Source organism: Lissotriton vulgaris, chromosome 10 (assembly GCF_964263255.1).
Source record: "Lissotriton vulgaris chromosome 10, aLisVul1.2, whole genome shotgun sequence".
Lineage (NCBI taxonomy): Eukaryota > Metazoa > Chordata > Amphibia > Caudata > Salamandridae > Lissotriton > Lissotriton vulgaris.
The window spans coordinates 414,232,981-414,259,742 of NC_141698.1; the positions used below are offsets into that span (position 1 = coordinate 414,232,981).

At 44.7% G+C, this 26,762-nt stretch overlaps 2 protein-coding genes across 2 annotated transcripts in view; one reads left to right on the forward strand and one right to left on the reverse strand.

Annotated features, from left to right (window-relative positions):
* MRPS34 (mitochondrial ribosomal protein S34) overlaps positions 1-20,324 on the reverse strand; it is a 60,002-nt gene extending 39,678 nt beyond the window's left edge. Inside the window, exon 1 of the mRNA XM_086941243.1 lies at positions 19,686-20,324. Within this exon, the coding sequence (XP_086797369.1) occupies positions 19,686-20,003 (318 nt within the window). The 5' untranslated portion in view covers positions 20,004-20,324. The remainder of the gene's footprint in view (positions 1-19,685) is intronic.
* Positions 20,325-20,480: 156 nt separating this feature from the next.
* The window catches only part of EME2 (essential meiotic structure-specific endonuclease subunit 2), a 162,327-nt gene continuing 156,045 nt past the window's right edge, over positions 20,481-26,762 (forward strand). The window contains exon 1 of the mRNA XM_086941244.1: positions 20,481-22,406. Coding sequence (XP_086797370.1) covers positions 21,842-22,406 — 565 coding nt within the window. The 5' untranslated portion in view covers positions 20,481-21,841. The remainder of the gene's footprint in view (positions 22,407-26,762) is intronic.

The following is a 26,762-nucleotide window of genomic DNA, read 5'->3' on the forward strand; positions in this document are numbered from 1 at the left end:
ACACTGTCAGGGACATGTCCCTCCAAATAGGCCCAGATTGGCTTACAATGTACATAAACACATACACTGTGTGCCAGCAGTATTCACCAAACCCCCACCTTTAAAGTAATAGTTTCCACAACACCTCGTCCAAAGGGCCCTCCACTGTAACCAGGGCCGGGTCTAGGGTGGGTCGACTGGTTCCACCATACTGGGCGCAGACTTCGAGTGTGGGAGGCTGTTACCAAGTATAGTATGGTTTTAAAAGCATTTGCCGTCACATTTCTTGCCCACAGCAAACACAAAGTGCATATGATGTAAATCGATCTGTGAGTTATTACTTTTAATCAGCAAGATCAGTTTTAAAAGTTAACATAATATAGAGCAGTGAATTATTAACTATCATCAAAGAGCTGAGGAGAAACTACAAGGTATAGATTAGAGCAATATTTTTTTACCCAGTCCTACATTACTATAAAGGTTGAAAAAGGGGAAATACATTTGTATTAATAAAGAGAACTCTCAACCATGATGTTATGGTTTAAACGCAGAGTTTGTGCTTCTCCAGATAAAGCACTCTTAAATTATACTGCCCACCAGTATAGGTGACAAGTGAGTCCTACACCTTGTAGTTCTCCGTCTTTTGTCAAATTTCTTACACATTGATTTAATCATGTGCGGTTGATTGTTTCTATGTAATGTATGTGTGATATAAAGTGTTTTGACACCCTACACTGGAACAAGTGGGCTACAGAACTAACTAAATGCATCTGAGAAACAGTGTTAATGGGGATTTGAGGGGCACTGTTAAAGGGCGGTAGTGAGGGGGATCTGTTGCAGAGGTGGTAAATGGGGGGCGCGCAAACAAACACTGTTGCACCGGGCGCCACCAGTATTGAAGTCAGACCTGTGTTCACTGATGCCACGTCTGCTGCTAATTTTGTTGTCTGTGAAGTAAAACCCCAGTGGGGCAATCCTGAGAGGATCAGATTAGACAACGGCACATAAACTTCTGTCAATGATCTCTTCTGCCACCTCACCACTTTGTTAGGAATGACACACAAACACCTGTCAGCTTACCACCCCCAATGTATTGACATTGTGGAGTGCCTCAATGGCCTCCTAAACAAGCACTGGCGTTGCCAATAGGTCTCGCAGTAGGAAAGTTGGAGCTATTGGTTTTGTAAATTACATTTTATATTTATGTTTTGTGATTTACAATGCCAATACTTTTAACTTTAGCATATGTGACACTTTTAGTATTTGTAATGTCACATGTTTTGTATTGACTTGACTTAGATGTATTGATATTACAATTAACATAAAGAGGAGAGGACAACATGGATGCTCACTTCAAGCACACACAAAATTTAATAACGAAACCTGCCCACTCCCAGCCAAACACAATGAAACAGTATTCACGGTGACGCCTGTGCCCAGCAATGCCTGAAAAAAGGTGTTCCTATGCACAGGGCATCTGGATGCTCATCTTCATAACCATAATGGAGTGAGTCAGCCAGTCCCACCACACCGGAGTAGTGTACAATATAATCATGATAAACTCTGTGTCACAAATTAAGCACCCGGGCTCTCCTTGTAATGAGCTGCATTCATACTATAGTCAGGTTTTTTTTTAATTTTCTGTAATAAAGGAAAACACAAAACTAATAGTATTTAATTAACTAATCAGGGGGCATGAAAGTGGCGCTGATTCTGAACAAAGAAATGCAAGCTCAAAGTGAAAGCTGCACCTTTAATAAATAAATAAAGGCACACTGTCATGAATTGTGTTAGTGGCGTTCACCTCTGCTACTCCTTTACATTAGTATTGAAAGCGGCTCAGTGGAGTTACATTTTAAGTCAAAGTGTTGCCGTACAAACTTGGGAACTAAGAGGGAATGGTGCGTGGTGTTTCAAGCTGCTTGCATAGTACTTACTCAAAACTACGGTCTACAAAATAAACCAGCAGGCAAAGAACAACAAGGGAGGAAGGGTGACGAGACGCATGGGGAGCAGCAGCCTTTGATGTGCCGGGCGGCCATGCAGTGAATAATTAGGGGAGGAGAAATGCCGGCCTGAGGCCGATCGCAAAGCAACAGATGGCTGTGGGGTATGACAAAAGGAGAGAAAGCCTGTGAGCTTATGAAGCTACAAACACTACACGATTCACACCACACACAGACAGGGCCTCATTCGATCATACAGAATTAAGACACCTACTTTAAACCATTTATGAGTATTAGGAATCTTGCTCAAAGTTTACTGTATTTTTAGGATTACCCTGATCACAGTCTCTTCTTTCGTGGGTTAGACATACTGCTCTCCTGGCATTAAAAACCCAAGAAACTAACAACGAGATTTTGAGCTATTGGCATTGTAAATGGCAATGCCTTTTATTTATGTGATCAAAAAACCTGCAATAATAAAAGGCATTGTCATTAACAATACCAATATCTCACAAACACACACTGACATACACCCAGTTTCTGTGGCACTTCCCAGTCATTTATACTAATGAAATATTAAGATTGCCATAATCAGTAATCAGTCTCTGGTGCCTTGATTGATGGAGAATTTAAATGAATCACAGTCTTTTTACAGGGTTCTAGCCCTTGTGGTGCCCGGCTATAAGAGTGAGTTTATTGGCAAAGCAGAAGCTGTCCTTACGTTCCGTGCCTCCTGTTCAGCGCTCTGTGAACCCTGCAGTTCCGCTGCGCTCGGCTACTTGTTTCCCTAATTGAAAGATCTGGTTGTTTATTACTCACGGAGCCAAAGTGCTGCTTTTAAAAGTAGCAGATGAAAATACCACGCTGTATTAGATGTTCCAAAATTGCAGCAGCATGCTGCCTGCCAGGGTAAAGCAATTCCATTATACATTTATGGACACCTGAAATTAAGGCGCGCTGATGGAAGAGCATGTAGCACGTCTTTAGCCCGATTTGTCCGTGATAAATGCTAACAAAAGCTATCACAGTTCTGCATATATTTATTGGCCATGCTAGAGGTTGGTTAAGTGAATTAAGTGCAGCCATGGTCAGGTAATTTTTACAGCGAGAGTGGGGTGGAGGAGTGAGGAAAGAGACACAATTAAAGCATAACCAGTGCAGCGCACATGAAAGAGCGCAGTGCTGATAGAGCTCATACCTCCAGTTTTAACCGGACACCAGAGCCAGTCTACGCCTGGGGCAGCTGTGAGGAGCAAACACAGACCAGTGCCCTCTACTCTGAGTTAAGTAGCACAGCCCTCCCCCTGGTCCGCCTGCTGGCTCTGTTGCGAGGCAGGAGCCTGCTCACTGATTGGGAGGGAGGGTGTAGAGGAACCGGGAAAGACACAACAGTGAAAGCGAAATCAGTGTGGTGCTCGTGAAACGCATGAAAGTAAGTATGTCCACATTTGTTATAAAGTACATAAACAAACAAATGCATCCTGCAAGCAGAAACGGGGGCAGTTTACTAAAGTAAAAGTATGTTTGCACACAATAAACAAACAAATGCGTTCAGCAACCAGAAGCGGGCGGCAGCTTTACTGTTAAAAAGTACATAAACAAACAAATGTGTCTGGCAACCCGAAGCGGGCAGCAGCTTTACTGTTAAAAAGTACATAAACATACACTCCTGTTCAGCGCTCTGTGAACCCTGCAGTTCCGCTGCGCTCGGCTACTTGTTTCCCTAATTGAAAGATCTGGTCGTTTATTACTCACGGAGCCAAAGTGCTGCTTTTAAAAGTAGCAGATGAAAATACCACGCTGTATTAGGTGTTCCAAAATTGCAGCAGCATGCTGCCTGCCATGGTAAAGCAATTCCATTATACACGCTACAATGAGGATTGCAGCGCGTCCTCACGCTGTTGATAGGTATGAATAGAAGCGTAGTCTGCACGCAGGAAGAAACACAGCTGTGGAAAGCAGTGCGACCTCGCTCTCAAGAAAATACGAGAAGGAAATACAACGAGAAGGGAGGGGAGAATGGCAGCAGCAGATGAGCCTGATTAAAGCGGATGAAAAGGGAGGGGGGAGGAGAGAGTGCGATGCGAGCAGCAGCAGGGAAGGGGGCGGAGAGGAGGCTCTGATGGAGAGCGATGTAAAGCCATGCTTTGCAGCAAACCCTAACAAGAAGAGACATGGAACTCGGTGGGCTGTGTAGGCATTTTCCATGGCGGGAGAGCCTGGGTCGGGAATGCGAGCGAGGGGAGGCAGGCAGATTACGAGGGAAGCCGGATGGGGGCGGGAGAGCCTGGTGGGGGAGCGTGAATGCGCGAGGGGAGGCAGGCGGATTGGGAGGGAAGCCTGATGGGGGCGGGAGAGCCTGGTGGGTGGGCGTGAATGCGAGAGAGGGGAGGTGCTGGTGTGGGAGGGGGGAGATGCTGGTGTGGGAGGAGTGCTGCTAGGGGAGGAGAAGCCAGATGGCGCGAATGCGAGAGAGGGGAGGTGCTGGTGTGGGAGGAGTGCTGCTAGGGGAGGACTGGGCTGGGCTTGGATGCAATGCGCGTGCATGTACACGGGCACTGCATGAAAACCGCGGGGCTGAAAGCCCTTTGGTTTGAAGATGTTTTCGCCACATGAATTCTCGCTACGCTCGATGCGCTTGCGCGCATCGATAGGTCGCGAGACCTAAAAACTAAATAGGTATACTGTGTGTCACTTTTTTTTTTTAGAGAAACTTTGTTTATTTAGACCACAGCCTTTTAAACAGTTCAGAACACAATCAAGATCATATAGTATAAGCAATCTAATTCTACCACATAATAAATATTTAAAAACAATGCATATTAAAAGAAGGTAACACCTTCAGGAGCTACAGTTCAATAAATACAATTTACGGAACATTTTAAGTTTCAAAATAAAGAAAAAATTCACATCTTATAGGGGTCCTATAAACAATTAAAATCATGGCGCCTTATATAATTTTTCCCTTTACAAAATCTTTTATAGCCTTCTGGAATTTTCCTAATCCTATTGCTGTTTCCAGCGAGGGCATATCTGTAAGTAAGCAAGCCACTTGGGCATGTGAGTTTATCTTATGTGATAAAAATATTGGTCGTAAAAGCTGTTTCCGTATGGCAAGGACAAATGTGCAATCAAGCAATATGTGCAACATGTCATTTCTTAAGCCTAGCCCACAATTACATATACCATCTGGGCCAATCAATACCGACTTTATTTTTCCATCTATCTTCCAAGGATTGATCCCAACTCGGGTCCTTAAGATCTCATGTCTTAGCCCTTGGTTGGGCAATATATCCAAATACGGAAACCAGGATTCATTTTCCCATGAGTTCTTTAACCACTGGACCGATTTTTTCAATGACATATAGTCAAGGTCCTTTGCCCTTGAGGACGCCTGACCTTGTACCCTAAGCATTCTTTTTGTAAAATCGGCCACCATGGAGTGCTGGGAGAGTCTCACATTAAGGCTTCCTGCTACTTTATGGAGGGTTCTTCTCACATCCTTTGCCCAACCAAGACGACTTGATTGGATCTCCTCTCTGCACCATTGTGAGACCTTCTGTGCAGCACCAGGGTGCTGGTGCTTCCAAAACCGTAGCAATGCCATTTGAGCCTGCACTGTCCAGGAAGTTATCCCTAGTTCCATTCTGATTGCTTGGACCATTGTGCAGCTAGGTAGGGACATTAATATCCTTAAAATGTTTTCTTCTTCCCGATCCCACCCCTGCTTACCACTCAAGTATAATACCTCTGCCCCATACAATACTTGCGGGGGGATCATTGCTTCAAATGCCTTTAGCGTCTGTGTGTCATATCGCCATATTCTTTATTAAACTTTTTTAGCCCACCTATTGACGAAAAGGCTTTTGCTTTTTGTGCCTCCAAGTGGGTGCGCCATTTTAGCGCACTATCAAACCAGAGGCCTAAGTATTTATATTCTTTAACTGCCTCTAGTTTGTTGTGGCCTAGATACCAATTGAAATTCTTTCTTCTCTTCCCAAAGCATAAGACCTTAGTTTTATCCATATTTACAGTCAATTGTTTCCTATCGCAGTAATGTTTAAAAGCATTTAGTTTCCTTTGGAGTCCTACTTCTGTTTGATCCAGGATCACTAAATCAGCTGCGCAAAGGAGACAAGACACTTTGCGACCGCTCATTCTTGGACTTGCACTTCTTTCGACTTCTAATGTCATGGGGAGATCTGCCAGGAAAATTGAAAATAACAGGGGTGCCAAAACGCACCCCTGTCTTAGGCCATTCCCGACAATTATCTTATGAGTTAGTGAGCCCTGGGCATCTCGGATTATCTGGGTCCAATTCCCACTGTGTAGCTCTTTTGAAATGAAATGAAATGAAATAAATCTTATACTGTGCAACTAAGCCCGAAGGCATCAAGGCGCCCAACAGAAAACCATAAACTAAGTATAAACACTACGGGTACGCCCTAGCGAAAAGCCAAGTTTTCAAGGCTCTTCGAAACAGCAAGGCGGAGGACATTGATTTGATTTCGCCAGAGAGAGTATTCCATAGCTTAGGAGCAATTGTAGAAAAGGCCCTACCACCCCACTTAATCCTGCGGAAACGAGGAACCACAAGCAGATTCTTTGAAGAGGAGCGGAGCTCTCTCCCCAGGACATATGGTAAAAGCAACTTGTTAACGCCCCCAGCACCTTTACCAGAGAGAGCATTGTAGGCAAGGCAAAGAATTTTAAAAGTAATCCTCGATTTTATTGGAAGCCAGTGTAGGGCCCTCCTGGCTGCTGTTGCCGACGCTGATCTGGTGGCGTCCAAAACAAATTTGGCTGCTGCGTTTTGGGCAGTCTGAAGACGCTGTAGCAGGTTCTTATTCATCCCTATGTATAGCGCATTACAGTAGTCAAGTCGCGAAGCGACAAGAGCTACCACCACTTGCTTCCGCGCCTGAGGAGACAGATAGTGCTTTATTTTTCTGAGTATTTTAATAATACAACACCAATACTACGCAAAAAACACCAGTGAGGACGTCATGCATATTAGTGAATGCAGGCCAAGTGAAGGCTCAGGAGCATATGGAGAAATAGTTCCCATCAGAAGCCACACTGTACCGCCCTCTTTCTCATCATTTGGGTTCTCCTTACCCAGGAGACAAAACGGCCGGTCAGATGTTACCGTGACCGATAGAAGTGGTAAGTGGGTGGTGTATTATGTACAAAGATTGAAGTGGCTACTCAAAAAGCAGTGTTAAGGTGGTAGGAGTGAAAGAGTGAGGGAAATAGAATAAAATTAGGTGAATCGGGTGGACAAACAAAATTTATTAGTGTCTCCCAATCCCTAAAGTTTAAAAAGCAAGTGTAAGTGCGGGTTTTAAATAATAACCGTGAATCGGGTGGACAAACAAAATTTATTAGTGTCTCCCAATCCCTAAAGTTTAAAAAGCAAGTGTAAGTGCGGGTTTTAAATAATAACCGTACTTAATAGTGGTCAACATGTTTCTGCATTACATAGAACATAGTTTCAAATGCATTCTTCAGGACCTTATATAAAAAAACACTGCTGCTTGTAGTAATGAAAAATTAAGAACAATATCACCTGAACTTCAGGTACGTACTCAACCGTATACCATATATGATGGTTGAGAGGCTTCACCCCACCTGGCTGCAGCGCAGGTATGAGGAGCACCGCTCTGTCCGTCGGTGTCTCCTGGCAGTCATCCGTACTGTCTGGGGGGGCCCGAATGGGAAATGGGGAGAATTCAAGTCGGCTATTTTCTCTTCAAACTAAGGGTTTTCAGCCGCGGTTTTCTTGCAGTTCACGTGAATCACGTGAGCAAACATGCACGAGCATTCACGGCCAGGGCTTCTCCTCCCCTAGCAGCACTCCTCCCACACCAGCAACTCCCCCTCCCACACCAGCACCTCCCCTCTCTCTCCAAACAAACACAGCCTTGCCGTAGCAGCACTCCTCCCACACCAGCAACTCCCCCCTCCCACACCAGCACCTCCCCTCTCTCTCCAAACAAATACAGCCTTGCCGTAGCAGCACTCCTCCCACACCAGCAACTCCCCCCTCCCACACCAGCACCTCCCCTCTCTCTCCAAACAAACACAGCCTTGCCGTAGCAGCACTCCTCCCACACCAGCAACTCCCCCCTCCCACACCAGCACCTCCCCTCTCTCTCCAAACAAACACAGCCTTGCCGTAGCAGCACTCCTCCCACACCAGCAACTCCCCCCTCCCACACCAGCACCTCCCCTCTCTCTCCAAACAAACACAGCCTTGCCGTAGCAGCACTCCTCCCACACCAACAACTCCCCCCTCCCACAGCCTTGCCGTAGCAGCACTCCTCCCACACCAGCATCTCCCAGTAAGCCTCCCTCCCACAGCTTCCCCCAGCTCCCTTCTCCTCCCCCCTAATTGCTTTTTTTTCACGGTCGCCAGGCCGTGAGCTGCTTCAAAGCGATCTGCTCCGCCCCCTGCTGCACACAGCGCTGGTCTCACTTCTCCCCCCTAATTGCTTACCAGCCATGTCACACACCACCATTTGCTGTGCCTCGCATCGGAGCATCAGACCTTCTCTTTCCCCTCATTAACAGGCTTCCCCGCCCCTAAAAGCTTCCTTCAGCGATGTTCTTGCTAGTTTGTTTACTTCTGTGGTGAATCATCAGGAAGTGCTTGTTTTTTAAGTGACTACAAATGTATATTACATTTTGCGCCAAAGCTGTGTTCCTGTCCCTTTTACTGATACGTGTAGCGTTTTTACACACATTGATACAGTTGCTGCTGCAGTATCACAAAGATGCAGACAACGTTTTTTCCTTCTGGAAAGGAGATTGGGCTGGGAGAGGAGCGACTTTGTTTCAGGTCACCATGCAAGACAACAACAAAACTTAATACTTGCAAAAAGCCAATGCAAATGTTCTTTTGTTTCTCCTTTTGCCGTAGGCGTCATTGGGGATACATAAAGCACAGGCATTTTAGCTAAATTGTAAACAAACTTGTTGAAGAAAGGTTTCGATGAGAAATTAAAGGCAAGCTGATCAGGAGGAGACAAAGAGAGGGTCGCCAAAAGAGGAATGTGGGGGCTGTAAACCGGACCCAAGAAACCGATCCACAGACTGGAGAGGCAGCAGGCGTCAGCAGGGGACAAGCTAGTGAAACTCACAAAGGAAATGAAGTCGCAAGGTTGGTCTTTGTTTCCCCTCCGCAGATCAAGTTACACCCCTGCCCTGCTGGGTATCAGCGGGGGGAGGGGGGCCTAGTCAAAGTGCACGGAGTCCCTGCAGTCTTCAGAACAGAATATTGCAACGTGTACAGGTCGAGTATTTAGTGTTCAGCTTACCAGAGTGCTGAAGAATCAGGATATATCATCTCATCCCAATGTTTGACAAGAGAGTCACAGGGACCCCCAACTGTTTAGAGTTAGGTGCATGAAAGGCCCCATTCTAAACTATAGTTACTTGCTTCTAGAACGGTCACGAAAATTAGGAATCCTAACAGTAAAACAGCATTTATAGCCATTAACAAAGATTTCCAATTTTGAAGCACTTAAGGAAAGGAGCTAATATAATCACATCTCAGTCAAGCTGAACTGCTTTTGCATGTTCCATCAGGTACTGTGTAATGTCTTCTGAATGAAGGCAAGCACTGTGCATCACCCCCCTTCTTTACTCTAGTACTGTACCCCGTTTAACTAGATACCATAGCGCTGTGACCTGTTCATCACTTCTTCCAAAAACAGTCACCTTCACCGCTGGCAGTGACACCCCTGTCTTTGCTTCTAGAATCTTCTGCCCATCACCTTGTTTACACAGTATTGTCCCTTATTCACCTTTACTCCCAGTGGACCTTGCCTCACCACCTGTGCTTATACAGTGATGTGGATAATCACGATTGTACCATCTTTGCCACCAACGTTGTCTGCCATTTTCACTTTTGCTCCAATAGCTTCACCTTCTCTCCCAGACTGCTGTACCTCCTCATCTTTGCTAGCAAAGGGATGGGCTCACACATTACCCTCTTCAGTGCCTGTTTCACCTTCCTAGCAGAGTACTGGATTCTCTTCAATGTTTGCTACTGCAGTACTATACCCCCTCTCCGTTACAACTAGTGCTGTGCCCGCTCCACCTTACCCACCACAGCACCTTCACATTTCCTTACAGTGTTATTTTATTTTGCCTAGCAGGAATAGTTACTGTGCGTCACCCAGAGCATTGTGCAATGCAGTTTTGCTACTGGAGTACCATGCCCCTTTCATTACTTGACAGTTGAGCCCCTTCTTCACCACCCAAGTGCCTGCTTCCATTGACCATTACCCTGTACATTTATGGGTTGGGTAAATCAGTGTCCTTTCAGTACTTGCAAAATCATTCAGTATGTGATGCAATGTATTTTGGCTTTCGCATGTCACATTTACAAAATTCAGATACATTCAACCCAATTCCAAACATTGTTGCTGTATGTGAGACTCACTCTTGGAGTACTCCTAGCTTACACCTGACTTACAAGCCAGAAGTACGGCAAGAGTAAGTCAGAGCAACTTCTTTGTGCAATGGATCCATCGTCTTTGCTGCTGTTGATTGTACGATTCATCCATTGGCAAAATCAAGCACTGGATGTCATGCCATTTCCTCTAAGGTCACACCAACAATATCAGAGCATCCACTAACACGCAACGCCACTCACACCCACGCAAGCCCACTATTACCCACGCAACGCCACTCACCCACGCAACGCCACTCACACATGCAACGCCACTCACTCAAAGCAACGCCACTCACACACGCAACGCCACTCACACACGCAACGCCACTCACACACGCAACGCCACTCACACACAAGCCGAATATGTGCATGCAGCTTTCCAACATAGAAAACAAATTGGACTTTATTCGCAAAAAAATATATACTACAATTGGACTCCTTGGGTTCACTCACATGCAAACCTCAAGTGACTCCAACTATTAAATCTTCATTAACACAAACAAAGATACTTGGCACAAAACCACCCAATAGGCATACTGCCAATAAAACCATGCTCAAACCAGGCCAGAAAGTTAGTCTCGTTTTGCCATCAAGGAACAATGAATTTACAATAAACATGGCCATTGAAAATGTATTCTTAAAAATGAGGATTGGAATTATATGGCCATTAAATTATAAACTATTTTGCAGATGAAAAGAAACCGTAAGTCCGTAACTGACACACTAGTTAGAATTCTTTAGATAAGTACTGAGCTCTGACATCGATGTACAACCTTCAGGCCATAAATGTAAACCCCGTCAGGACTGAATCCGACCTTCATCCTTCTGAGGTGGATACACGGAGTACCACTGAGTGATCAACAGACACACCTTTTACGAACAGCGCTATATATGACAGCAAAACTAACGAAGCAAGGGAGGGTTAAAACAAGAATATGCTTTATTAATAGGGAAAATCAAAAGTGGGGCTGCGACGTGATAAAATAAAATGGAAAGTAATGATTGACGTCATTGACAGCACATGTGAACATATCATCCACGAGCTGATCACGTAAATATCGTTCCGGCGTTTCTTCCGCCGATTACTTTCAAGATTCATCTGGCAATGCATAAGTCTTAAAAACACCTTTGTAAATCAAACCAATGCACATGAAAACATTTTCGGCCATATTGGAAAAAACAGACTATTTGAAAAAAAAACTGAGCCAAAACACTTCACAAACGATCACAGGCTAAGTCAAAATAAACTGCAAGTACAAAAACATATTTACTGCAAACACCAAGTAACACTAGTTTAAACGTTGAAGGTTGTTGCATACCAATAATGTCTAAATTCATCTCAGCCTTAAATATTAATCAAAATCATTCACAACACAAAAGAATAATACTGCAAAAGAGAAGACACTGTGATTACAATACAACAGTACAATCACAATCGCACATTGTCAACAAAAAAAATATTTCCCAAAAAATGTCTGAAGTACAGTACATAAAATAACTACATCGCAAGATATTTACTAAAAACAACATTTATACATAGCACATAAAAATTTTGAAACGTTCAAGAGCTAGACACGATGTGCAAAAGAAAAGTCAAATTCAGTCGGACTATGTCGTACGTACATCACAAAAAATTCCAACATTGCCATATATTCATTACAAACAACATTAATACATAGTAAGTCCAATTATCTTTGTGCTTCCAATCAATCAGCAAACCACAAATAATATAGAGAATGTCCTTAGATTGTCCTTCAGAGTTTAATTCCAAATGTTCCAAGTTAGAATCCAATATATATTTCTTCAGTACATCAATTCAAATGGTGAAGGTCAAGTTGCCAACACGTGTTTCGTCGTGTGTACATTTCACACATAGACTTCCTCAGGGCTGAAACACAATATACAAAGGCCCTGTATTAAAATCATACATATTAATAACTTTTGGGAAAGAAAGATATAGTCCCCATCACCCCCGAAAAATCTTTATGTGCAACAGATGTGTAGGCTCCAGATCGGAGAAAAATAGGAAAGAAGAAATACACCAGCTAAGAATCACCAACATAAGGTGTGTACCCAATACGCCAATAACAGAAGAGAGAGATAAGAGTGAAGTCTCATATTCACCTTGAAGCTATATATTTGTAATCCTCTCTAAGCTTCTGTTCTCCAATCCAGCAAATTCCGACCAATGTCTGAACGGTGTAAGAAACAGACATTACTGAGATATACTAAAAATATATATTTTCAACTACTCCCTACGTTCCTAGCAGAAGCCTGCATGGTAGCTCCAGAAGTTTAAAGAACAAAATCGCGCGAAAGAAAAACTGAATCGTGCTATCATTAATCGACACTCGGGCATTACACACGCAGACTTAAGTCGGGTCCATTACTGGATATGACGCATTATGTCGATTAATGATGCGCGAAAGAAAAACTGAATCGTGCTATCATTAATCGACATAATGCGTCATATCCAGTAATGGACCCGACTTAAGTCTGCGTGTGTAATGCCCGAGTGTCGATTAATGATAGCACGATTCAGTTTTTCTTTCGCGCGATTTTGTTCTTTAAACTTCTGGAGCTACCATGCAGGCTTCTGCTAGGAACGTAGGGAGTAGTTGAAAATATATATTTTTAGTATATCTCAGTAATGTCTGTTTCTTACACCGTTCAGACATTGGTCGGAATTTGCTGGATTGGAGAACAGAAGCTTAGAGAGGATTACAAATATATAGCTTCAAGGTGAATATGAGACTTCACTCTTATCTCTCTCTTCTGTTATTGGCGTATTGGGTACACACCTTATGTTGGTGATTCTTAGCTGGTGTATTTCTTCTTCCCTATTTTTCTCCGATCTGGAGCCTACACATCTGTTGCACATAAAGATTTTTCGGGGGTGATGGGGACTATATCTTTCTTTCCCAAAAGTTATTAATATGTATGATTTTAATACAGGGCCTTTGTATATTGTGTTTCAGCCCTGAGGAAGTCTATGTGTGAAATGTACACACGACGAAACACGTGTTGGCAACTTGACCTTCACCATTTGAATTGATGTACTGAAGAAATATATATTGGATTCTAACTTGGAACATTTGGAATTAAACTCTGAAGGACAATCTAAGGACATTCTCTATATTATTTGTGGTTTGTTGATTGATTGGAAGCACAAAGATAATTGGACTTACTGATTATTAATAATTGTGTGCTCAGGGGCATATGGTACTGTTCTATTTCTGTTTGTTACGGAAAGACAGGGGTGTTGGATACACGCCCTTCCCCTAGATGCACCAAATCTAAGTAAGAATATAGGTAACACATTTCCCTGATATTAAGAGGAGCGCCCTGAGTTTGTTTGTATCCCAATATTGAAGAAAACATTAATACATAGCAGATCAAAATTTGCAAACGTTCAATAGCTGTACACAAACAGCATACAAAAAGTCAAATTCAGTTGGAATATGTCGGAAATACGTCCCATAAAATTAAGACATTTGCAATATATTCATTAAAATCAACATTTATACATAGCACATCAACATTTTTAAACGTCACATAACTATACACTAAGTACATACGCAAAACCAAATACAGTCTGAATACGCAAACGTCATAAACAATACAAAACATTAATAATATTAAAATTCAAACTTACCTGTCAAACGACGCAGCAACAACACAAGAAGCACAACGCGCCTTTCACACGTGACTGTTCTCGAAGATCTGGGAATTTCCCCGTTGACGCACGTCAAACGCAACGCTACGTCACAAAACGTAGCGCTGCGATTGGCTAGAAATTACGTCACACTAAACATTACATCAAAATAAAAAAAAGACTAGAACGCTAATCTCCCTTACGTAACAAACGTAAAGGGAATACATAGCGTACGACATTTTTACATAATAAAAATAAAACACACTTTAAAAACATTCACTAAACACTTATAATCCCAATACAAATACACGAATACACACACACATTACATTAAAAATATAAATTAACACATGCAAAACACTCACATATGCCAATCACACATGCAACGCCACTCACACATGCAACGCCACTCACCCACGCAACGCCACTCACACACGCAACGCCACTCACACAGGCAACGCCACTCACACAGGCAACGTCACTCACACAGGCAACGCCACTCACCCACGCAACGCCACTCACACACGCAACGCCACTCAGCCACTCACACAGGCAACGCCACTCAGCCACTCACACAGGCAACGCCACTCACACAGGCAACGCCACTCACACAGGCAACGCCACTCACACAGGCAACGCCACTCACATATGCAACGCCACTCACACATGCAACGCCACTCACACATGCAACGCCACTCACCCATGCAACGCCACTCACCCATGCAACGCCACTCACCCACGCAACGCCACTCACACAGGCAACGCCACTCAGCCACGCAACGCCACTCAGCCACGCAACGCCACTCAGCCACGCAACGCCACTCAGCCACGCAACGCCACTCAGCCACGCAACGCCACTCACACACGCCACTCACACACGCAACTCACACACGCAACTCACACACGCAACTCACACACGCAACTCACACACGCAACTCACACACGCAACGCCACTCACACACGCAACGCCACTCAGACACGCAACGCCACTCAGACACGCAACGCCACTCAGACACGCAACGCCACTCAGAAACGCAACGCCACTCAGACACGCAACGCCACTCACCCACGCAACGCCACTCACCCACGCAACGCCACTCACCCACGCAACGCCACTCACCCACGCAACGCCACTCACCCACGCAACGCCACTCAAACAGCGCCACTCACACACGCAGCGCCACTCACACACGCAACGCCACTCACACACGCAACGCCACTCACACACGCAACGCCACTCACACACGCAACGCCACTCACACACGCAACGCCACTCAACCATGCAACGCCACTCACACATGCAACGCCACTCACACATGCAACGCCGCTCACACAGGCAACGCCGCTCACACATGCAAGGCCACTCAACCACGCAACGCCACTCACACATGCAACGCCACTCAAACAACAGCGCCACTCAAACAACAGCGCCACTCACACACGCAACGCCACTCACACACGCAACGCCACTCAGCCACGCAACGCCACTCAGACACGCAACGCCACTCAGACACGCAACGCCACTCAGACACGCAACGCCACTCAGACACGCAACGCCACTCAGACACGCAACGCCACTCAGACACGCAACGCCACTCAGACACGCAACGCCACTCAGACACGCAACGCCACTCAACCACGCAACGCCACTCACACACGCAACGCCACTCACACATGCAACGCCACTCACACATGCAACGCCACTCACACACGCAACGCCACTCACACATGCAACGCCACTCACACACGCAACGCCACTCACACACGCAACGCCACTCACACACGCAACGCCACTCACACACGCAACGCCACTCACACACGCAACGCCACTCACACACACACACAACGCCACTCACACACGCAACGCCACTCACACACGCAACGCCACTCACACACGCAACGCCACTCACACACAACGCCACTCACACACAACGCCACTCACACACAACGCCACTCACACACACAACGCCACTCACACACACAACGCCACTCACACACGAAAAACCACTCACGTTGCCAATAGGTCTCGCAGTACGAAAGTTGGAGCCATTACAATTGCAAATAACAATGCCTTCCACTTTGGTTATCATTTTAAATACATAAAGGGCTTTGTCATTTACAAAACCAATAGCTCCAACTTTCCTACTGCAAGACCTATTGGCAACGCCAGTGCTTGTTAAGCCATGTGGCTGCCCTGTTACCTATTCTACGTCGCTAAGGGGCCCAAACCTGTTGGAATACTCAAAGTTGCGCTGAGAAGGCCCTGGGAAACCTGTACTAATGCTCCAATTCTTCCAAGAATCCTCAAGAGCAGAATTATTTATGACTATATTAAGATTTCCCAGGCCAGGACTCACATCTTTTTCTAATAGTCTCACTTGCCTTTTTCCAAGGCCTGCGTGGTACTTTAGGGAGGTTTTTTCTTCCTGGTGGTTATATTCTTCCCTAACTTCTTCAATGGGTACTGGTCGAATCCCTGCATTTTGTATCTCACCTTCTGCTTTCTCTATGGCAATTTTTACCAGATCTGAGTAGACTTGAACCCTAGTTAGCTCTTTTCTATCAAGGGTTGTTTTAAAGCCTACCTGTCGGAGATCTTTAGAGCCGATTCCTTTTAGGTTAGGACAATAGGCGAATGAATTAATAAGTGATCTATTTAAATACGAGCCCTCTTTGTTTTTTTCCCGCCCCTTCCCATTTTCACTTGTTCGAAGTAAAGCCACTGGTTTCCTTTAGCCTCCATTCCTATTGATTTTGGCCCCCTTTGTGGCTGTTGTATATTAGCCCCAACCTCTAAAATATTGCCCAAATGGTGCCGCTCTTTAAAGGCAACAGTTGTAGCAGATCTTCTGGTGGTAGTGCATGGGGCATATTTTGTGTGTCTAGTCAAATTGTCCTTATAATTTTGTTCATCACTACAAGTACCTTTTTTAACTTGACACTTTACTTGTTTCTCTGCGTTTCCTATATTTATTCTATTCACATTCTCTCTTATAACTTTTGGGGTCTTTAATTTCGGCACTTGTTCCACTAGCAATTCCTCCATCTCTTTTCCTTTGCCTACCACTCTACTTATTCCCTTTCTTTGCGCACCTTTTCTAACATATCTGATTTAACCACCCCTTCTTTTAACTAACATTGGCCATTTTGAAATGTATACGTTGTGGTTGGTCAATGGGGGTTCAGTGGTCCCGGTCCCCTCCCCCCAACAGCTGGGGTTATATGTTTGGGGTCTGGAACAGGTCTTAACATTAAAGGCATTTGGCCCCATATTCCTTGTAGTTCCCCCTGGATTTTAGAAAGATACGAATTCTGAGTTTTTAAAATGTCATGGTTTAACATTGTAACTTCCAGGATCCCCTGGAGACCTTTTTGCAGCAATAACATTAATTCCAACATTGAGGAGGCCGGGGTTGTGGAAGATTCCAAGTCAGGCTGCAACGGTTGATTACTGTTAATATTGTCATTGGTGCCCTTAGACCCTGTCCTATGGTCCTCCTCCCCTTCGTGTCCCTTCACACTTCCATTCAAGGAATAACCATCTTCCTCCTCTTGCCATAGGTCTTCGCTATTTATTTCTACAGGGCCATGAGGTAAGGACAGCCTTGGTGACAAGGATAGTCGAGGTGTCACTGCAGGGCCTTTTGAAGCTGTTAAAGACTGAATGGATTGATTAATTAAGTTTGCATAAACCATTATTTGTTCATCGAAAATAAGGGAGGAGCCTCCCCTGCAAGGTTCCTCCCCGGATATTTCAGGGTCGGGTACTGGGGACTGGACTGGTGAAAAGACCCTTTTAAAGTGCTTTCCCACAAAGTCTTTCAGGGCGTTTGATGCCATACCCCCCTTCTCTCCCGTTTGCGGTGGAACCTTGGGTATTTTCTCTTTTTTCTTCTGTATACGTTTAGATTTAGTTTTTGACCCTGGGCACACTGGGCTACCTCCCGATGCATTTTGGTCCATTGGGGGGGGGGGGGGGGGGGGGGGGGGTCTTTTAGCACCTTTGTATGTCCCAAAGTGCTTTTGTTCTTCCTTGGAGCCATCTGTTATACTCTTTAAACTTAAACATTTCACAACCTCTCTATACCCCCGCTAGGCCAACCCCTTAATTTAAACACAGTCCTCAGGACAGGGGTGGCCAGTTAAGGAGTTAGGATAACAACGAAAGGAAATAAAAGGGAAGAAAGGCGAGCCTCCCTTATTGCCACTTACCTCTGTTGTGCTTTGTGCATGTGCGTGTACCTGCGCCGTGCTCTTCTCTATTTTGTACCTTGAGGAACCAACTAGAAGACACACCTGCCTGGCTACAGAAGTGCTATCCATCCATTCAGGCACCGAGCAGGAGAAAGAGGGAGAAGAACAGGAGAAGCAAGTGGAATAAAGCCTCTGTCTGTCGCTCCTCCAAGAGACAATACATATTTCAAGTTCTGCATTTCATTTTTGTTTTTCCTCCTCGTAGTACTAAGGCCGTTTGTCCTCCTGTATTTCTATTTATTTTATCCTACATCAACTATAATACTCGTGCAGAATTGCTGATAATGATACTGACCATCACCCTCTCCAAACTACTTTCAGAAAATGTTGTACCAGCACATGCATAGTATAGACACATCCAACACCTGCCGTTATGTGTGCTCCCTTATTCCCCATGTCGCTGCAGTAGACAAATTGTATAACCCTAAAAGAAGTATATCAAAAACATTCCACACTGTCTCTTGCACCTCTTTTATGTTGAATAAAAAGCACAGCTGCAACCAACCCGTTAGCCCTGGTACTGCATGAATTAACACAAGTAGATTTGATACCATCCCTGGAGTACTACAGATCCAGACAGGTAGATGAGACACAAGATATAAAGAATGAAAACAGCAGGTAACAAGAGCGAGTGTCCAAAGTGGGAAAAGGGGATATTAGTCTGGGGCATCTTAGATATCATTCACTCTGCGCCTGAATGTAATAACTATAAGGCTAAGCCCCTACCCCTGATTGCGTGTGCAAACCAGGTCACAGCATCACAGGATCAGTATTTGCCCACAACAAATGGCATCCAGGGGCCAAGTTCACACGTAGGGCAATAGAACAATGTCAACAAATATGGGATGCAAACATAGAGATATATACATGGACAGGAACTAACACGCTCCCTTGAACAGCAATGACATTAACATAATTGTCTTTGTTTCAGAGGGAATGGGGCAGTAAAGGTGAGAAGCAACCTCAATTGTTACACCACCATATACGATGCTGACATACAGGGGCACCGCTGGCCTGATGGATCACTTTTGTCAGTGCAGGACAAATGCAACTACCCCCAAACTGAATGACTTCTGTACACTTGTAACTCTACATACGCCTGCCCCCGTGATACTAGGAGTGGACCTCTCAGACTTTCATATCCATCCCATGGGCCGATAGTAATGGACTGTGGTTTGATTTTTGTAAACGTTATTTTACCAACATCACTTCTCGTGTTATCATTGAGGACACATCACGTTTTGAACTGTTATCAAATATATGACTAAGTTCCCACTCCTACAGATTTTCAGACCTTGGGAAGCTGCCAAAGAGCAAGTTGTGCTGTAAAAAAAATAAACGAAGGTGTACGTATTAAGGCAGATCACCCTGCAACTAATGAACTACCCACCTCGGCAGTGTAGTCCACCTTCACTTTCGTGATGGTCCAGTAGCAAGGGTCTTCGCTGTTCTGCAGCCACGACTTGCGGGTCACAATCCGCCCGATGCCGAAGTGACGCAGCCCGCTGAGCAGGGAGAAGAGACGGCTTTCGTTGCGAACGTCCTCCCAAGCCAGCACGGGTAGCCGCTTTCCAGTGAAAGGTCGGGTCATGGTTTGGTAATCCAAGGCATAGCGCTGCGAATCACGCGGGCGATTCTTTAGCGCACGATACTCGCGAATCTTGCGAGCCATCTCGGCAATCAGCCGCAAGCGCTTCTTCCGAGCCATCACTAACTCGAAATGGACACACAATCAGAAAACACTACGATAAGCCTCAAGCTTTGAAATGTCCCGCTGTACCTTTCCCTAAATAACCTGATTTCTGGCTTGCGCTATGATAGGACACAGAATAACATCGTATGTGACGGTAGGAAAGTTCCATCCGAATCTGTTGCAGAAGGGATGGCAAACCAGAGTACCCGCATCTATGGGTTGAAGAACATGCTGTTGGTGGAAGCAGCCATTGTAAGGTCATTAAGGACTGTGCATCCGCCTAAACAGACCGACTGTGAAACGGAAGCTCAAGGTCGCTAAGGATTGGTTCCCCCCAGGTGACTATCATGGAAAATAAGTTAGCCTTTACTCATAGGTGCATTTTATTTCGCGCCGGAAGTAGGCGGGTTATTTGTCTTAGTGTAGTTTGGTTTGCATTTCTCAAGAAATAAAGCATCTTCAAAAGACGAATTGAGTAGCCATGTTGGAATGGGGAACTGAGCGTATCGTATCCCATACTAAAAGAGAAGTAATCACTATAGTGCTTTATAATCCACTAAAACACCTTAATAAAAACTTAGAGCTTTCGATAATCAACAGACCGCCCAGTTAGAACATCAACATTTTCAATATTCGTCTTATGTCTGTACGCTTTATTTGAGTTAGCCGCCGAGTACCTGATGTGTGTGACAGTAAGTGTGTCCCTTCAGCACCCAGACCCACTTCACCGGTTCCACATTACAGTCAATGAGAAAATTCCGCACGGCGATTTTATGGAGTTTTAAACACGTTTCGTTCGGCAGCACGGGAAATGAAGAAACTGGGCTTCGATGCAGACAAGCGAGCAGCAGGAACTCGGATCAACGGAACCGTAGTTGGATGCAATTTTATGCGGGTTAGAGCCATGAACCTAGACATCAAATAGTTTTGTTCACCCGAAAGAACATAAACTTAGATTAATTACTTTAAATAGACTAATAGGCCATACATTAAACCTTTCATTTATTTATCGTCAATATCGGATAGCATCAGTCTGAACAATCTAATTATGCAATACTTAAAATCAGCTTGTTTATTTTTGTTATGGTCGTAAAATACAACATCCATGCTTTAGAAAAGGGGAGATATGTTTTTGGCTTAAATTGTTTACGGGCACTGACAAGAGATGGCAAATTATTATTTGTTGATAATTTGCCTCAAAAGGCAGAGCTGCACTGCTCATGTGAGCAAGGATGTGCTACACACGACATAAGGGGATCCTACGTTTAGTCTGTCACTGCTGTTTGTAACTTATCAGGGCTTGGCGGTGATGAAAACCTGTCTCCTTTTTGGGACCAAAATGTACATTTTTTAGACTCTGACCCCATTTTCGGTGGCATGACTGGAAGAGCTACCTTCCATGTAGTGTTCTTTTCTCACAATGAGGGTGCCCCCCGTAGATTTGGCTTGTCTATGATTTAATGGTAAAAACATAACCTCTAGTATTTCAAAATAAAAGTTGTTTGTAAGTGCCTCTTAATTCCAATCTACGTTCCTGAAACAACACTTTTTATATCCTTGTATCCTTACATATTTATCACAGAGTAATGTTTGTTTTTTCAGAGCAACGTTCTATGAAATTAGTGATAGATTTCGAACAATAAATCAGTGCAAACTAACTTAACTTACTAACGTTTCTGGAAATAGATGCTTAGCTATAGATGAATGTTGTTCTAATATGAGCTCAGGCCAAGAAAATAAAACTGTTTTTCCATTAATAAGCATCCCAGAATGTTTCAGAAATATTTGTGCTTACTTTTTCAAACTAATATGTAGTGTATTAGGGTAGATCTAAAGACGTTTTTAAATAGGTCATGGAGCAGGAATATAAAGAAGATGACGTGCCTCCAAGTGCTGATTCAAAAACAATGTGCAGCTCCTTGAAGAATCCCATCAGAAGGGCCCACACCTGGGAATTTTCTGATTCCGAAAGTGACAATGAGACAATAACCGAGGACAGAGGAACTGGATCAAATTCAAGCCCTTGTGCTTTAAGGTCTTGTGCATTCAACACCTCAATTAGTAGTCAGCATTGCTCGTTTATTGGAGGTGAAGCTTCTGTTGTAGCTCAACCTATTCCCATTCCACCTCTCAGCAGCCCAGTAAAAAAGAAAGTAAGAAAGAAGCAGAGCCCAAAAGAGCTGGAGTCCAGCATGGTTCAGATAGAGGCACGGAAACTGGGGAAAGAAACAAAAAGGTTGGAGAAGGAGCGAGCAAAAGAGTTAGTGCGACTCGAGCGGGAAAACAAGAGATTGGAAAAGGAGCGGCAGAAAGAACATGAGCTGCAAGAGAGACAGAGCCGAAAGGAAATGTCTGACGCCATTAAGTTCCTGCGACCAGATCAGTGCATGAAGCACATGAGCATCTGTGTGGACACAGGTGGGGACACTTTGGAATAACAGTGGTATTCCTGATCAAGACTAATCTTAATAATGTGCTAAAAGTATTATTTTGATCATTATCACTTTCAGGAAGGTGGGGGAATATAGTGGATGTTCTCAATCAAAATACCTATTTACAGTAAGGTAAAGTGGGATTTTACTGTATGCACGTTCTTGCCAAATGAGGTGCCTATTCCATTATAAACCACTTCGAGTGTATTCTTACTGAATAAGAGTTTTCTGAATTTTAGACTATAGAATTGTAGACTTGACTCTGCCTACACCCACTATTAAGGACATAAACCTGTTGGTTAAGTGCAGCTAAAACCTATTTATTAGAAAATCAGTTGAAATATGCAATACTGATAATCTTGTGCATTAGGTTTCAAATAGAAAGTACTTATTAATTTCACATACTCTAAATTTTCAGTATGCCATGGAACTGGCAAACGGAGGTATAGAAGTCCCACGTGCCAGCTAAACATTTTAGAGGGGGGCCTGAAACACCAGCACCATGCCTAGATTTAGGAAATAACCCCACGCATAGATATCAAACATTTAAATCAAAACTCAAAGAAATTGCCTTCAGAGTGAGCACCTGGTGTAGGGGTAAAATTGAAATTGGTTTGAGTCAAGTTTTTAGTAGATGCTTGGTGAGTCTCACATCACTTGAATCTTAGTTACATTGGAGACTTGGACCTCTGTCTAACACCGAATATCTCTTTGCATGAGGGTTTCATACTATGAATCCTTACCACGCTCATCTCAACCTCTTTACCAACTCCCCAGATATTCCTGGTTTAATGCTCCCTCCAATAGCACTGTTGCCTACCACACTCATAACTATTTAGGTAAATGTAATTTAAAATGTTTAACGTTTGATTATTCAAAATGTTTACTCTGAAATCATAATCCAACATTGACACAGAATGGGGTCATATTGCTTACACGTAGATTAAACCTATTTATCTAGACAGCAATTTTATTTATTTATTTAGTGTTTTCTATAGCGTGAACATGACCCTGCGTAGGGTATCAGAGCGCTTTACAGGAGCATTCCAACAAACAAAACCTTATACTTTACCAAGTCATTAGTGATTTACAACATTAAACTTCAGGAAAACATATATATAAGTCAACAGTTAAGTTACCATAAAAAGCTTAAAACATTAAGCTACATGTTAAAACATATATATAAGCCCATATATGGTTACTGAACGGCTAGCGGAAGCATGGAAACTGACATGAGAGGTTTATGGACAGAAGTTCTGCTATATGGACTTTTTGGAGAAATTTCCTCATATAAAACGATTTTACTTCCTTTTTGAATGCTACAATGGATGGAATTATTCTAATGTTAGGGGGGAGTGCATTCCATATTCTTGGAGCTGCCCCGGAGAACGCTCGGTCATAAGTTCTTTTCTTGCAAAAACGAGCCGGTTTCAGTAGTAGGTCTGCTTTGCTCCTGGAGAACCGACACCCTCCTGATAGCATGAGTTTATGTGCTAGGTAAACTGGTGTTTTGTGGTGTAATGTTTTGTGAGTGATGCATGCCAACTTGAATTGAATTCTTGCTTCGAAGGGCAGGCTGTTGAGTACTTTCAAGTGAGGGGAGATATGGTCGAATTTTTAGATTCCGATATAAGTCTTGTGGCTGCATTAAGACATGCTTTCAATGGGGCTGTTGAGATCTTGGGGAGCCCTGCCAAGGTAGTGCAACCATACTCGATCCTTGATATGACCAGTGCCTGAACTGCTGTTTTAAGATCTGTTTTATTTAGGAATGGTTTTAGTTTTCGCAAGTAGCTTAAATGGAAATGGGCGTTTTTTGCCATTGTGTTGATATGTGCTAACATGTTCAGGTTTTTGTCCAGAGTAATTCCCAGAGATTTAGTAGAGTCGACAATCTTCGGAGTACACTTTAGAGCAGTGATAAGGTTGGTCCATTCTACTATCTTTGATTTACTTTTCTGGGGTATAATCAGTAGGTATTCGGTTTTCTGAGCGTTTAGCTTCAGGTGGTTCTTGGTTAGCCATTGGAGGTTTCTCGTTAGTGCCTGGTACATGGTCTTTATCTCTTCTGTCAATGCGACCTTGATGTACAGCTGAGTGTCATCTGCGTACATGTTGAAAGAAATGTTTGCTTTTTGTAATATATCCGTAAGTGGTTCTATGTATAGATTGAATAGCGCCAGAGATAGCTTTGACCCCTGCGGAACTCAGATTGTATTTCTGTTTGGGCCTGAAAGGGTTTGGTTGTTATTTTTTTGACATGGTTTCCCCCACTTTTTGCCTGGTAACTGATGTGATTTAGACTAAGTGCGCTGGGTTCCTTCTAACCAAGTCCCCAGTGCCAGAGCTCTTTCCCAAAACTGTACAATTGTTTCCCCAATTGACAAAATCTTTAGCACCCTCTGTAAGTCCCTAGTAAATGGTACCCCTTTTTACCTAGGGCCGGAGGTACTGTAAGTCCCTAGTAAATGGTACCCCTTTTTACCGAGGGCCGGAGGTACTAAAGAGGGCCCTAAAGGGCAGCAGCACACATTTTTGCCACCCTAAGGGACCCCTCACCAAGCCCATGCAAGGCTGTCTTTGCAGACTGCATGTCTTGGTTAGGCCTGGGCGTGAAATTCCGCTCCGCTTGCGTAGAGCGCGGAGTTCAGAAAAACTCCACTTAGCGGTGAGGAGCAGAGTTTTTCTCTCCAGTAGCTTTCCAATGTTAAGTTGGAGAGTGAGAAATATCTTACTCCAGACTATCTCCTGGGGAGTATTCTCAATGTGGGCAGTAATGGCTGGTCGCTGCCGCTCACAATGAGAAACTTCTGCTCCACTGAGGTGGACACGATTTTTCAGAAGTAGCCATCTTTTTGATGGCATACATATGAATTCTGTGGCAAGGTTATGCCCACTTACCACAGGAAGTAGTCAAATAGGGGGTATTGTGACCCCAAGGGTCAGTAGCCCATTGGCTACTAACCTACACTCCTCTAACACCCTTAAATTCAGTATTTAGCGGAGTCCCCGGCACCAGAGAAGGAGATCCTGATGACCTAAGAAGAGAAAGGACACCACATATATGCAAAAGCAGAGAGGAGAGAAGGACGTAGCTAACCTGGTACCAGCACCACTGACCTATCTGCATCCCTTGTCAAAAACTGCGCCAAAGTCGATTCGTCCTGCAGCTGTTGACTCCAGAAACTTGGGGAGCTGCCTGCCTGTGATAAAAAAGATCGCCTGTGGGACAGCAGCCCTGTTCTCTGCATCTTGCAGCACCTCCAAAAGATAGGACTCTGAGGTCTCTTAAACCACTAAAACCCAATATCTGAAGCCACCTCTGCACCCTTCGCTCCAAGCTCGAGTCAAATGCGGCCAGAAGTGCCGTCAGCGTCCCCCAATCCTCTAGAGCCAAGTTCATTTGGGGTTTCACCCCTCATGGACCATCCAACATCGCCTGCAGCCTCTGCATGCAGGCCTCCTCTACCATAACTGCTCCAGCAAGGAAAAACCTAAGGACACCTCTACGCCTTATGCTCCTGGGCAGTGGAGAAGATGACCAAAGCTGTCCCTTCGTCCCGAGCATCGTGAGGCCTAAGCCCTCGTGTTGCCTAAGGCAAGTCCGTCTGTGCCTGGACCGCGCCCAGCGCCAGACCCCCTGGCCCCTGCGAGAGCCACGACACCCGACGCCGGTACAATGCCAACTTCTCCCCACGGACTCAATGCAGGCCGATCATCCAACTGCTGCCAGGCCTCCCCGAAGCTCACCCACGGACCCTTCACATGCCGTAGCTACAGCTACACCAGTCGCTGAGTACCTGCACGTAATGCCCCACCGCTTCGGCAGGACGCAACCATCTCAGATGCATACTACTCAACACCCGCTCCGTCCAAAAGCACGCCATCGAACTCTGGGACCTACTCGACTCTGCCTCCCCGGACGTCGCCTTCCTAACGGAGACCTGGACGAACCCTCCTCGGCGTCCGACATTGCCATAGCCATGGCAACCCTGGACAGCTACAAGATCACCTGAAGAGACTGCACCAACAGACCAGGAGGAGGAATCGCCATCGTCCACAGGAGTACCCTCAGAATTTCGACCAGCACCAAAGACACCCCCGCACGGCCGAACACCTACACTTCCAGATCCACCGAACACCTACACTTCCAGATCCACATTGACCCCAACACCGCCCTCAGAGGAACCCAAGCTTACTGACCCGGGACCCCAACCACAGTTCAGCGACTCCATCACCGACATCGTCAGCACACACGCCCTTGCTTTCACAGACTACATCCTCCACGGAGACTTGAACTTCCACCTCGAGAACGCCAACGACACCAACTCCATCGCCCTGC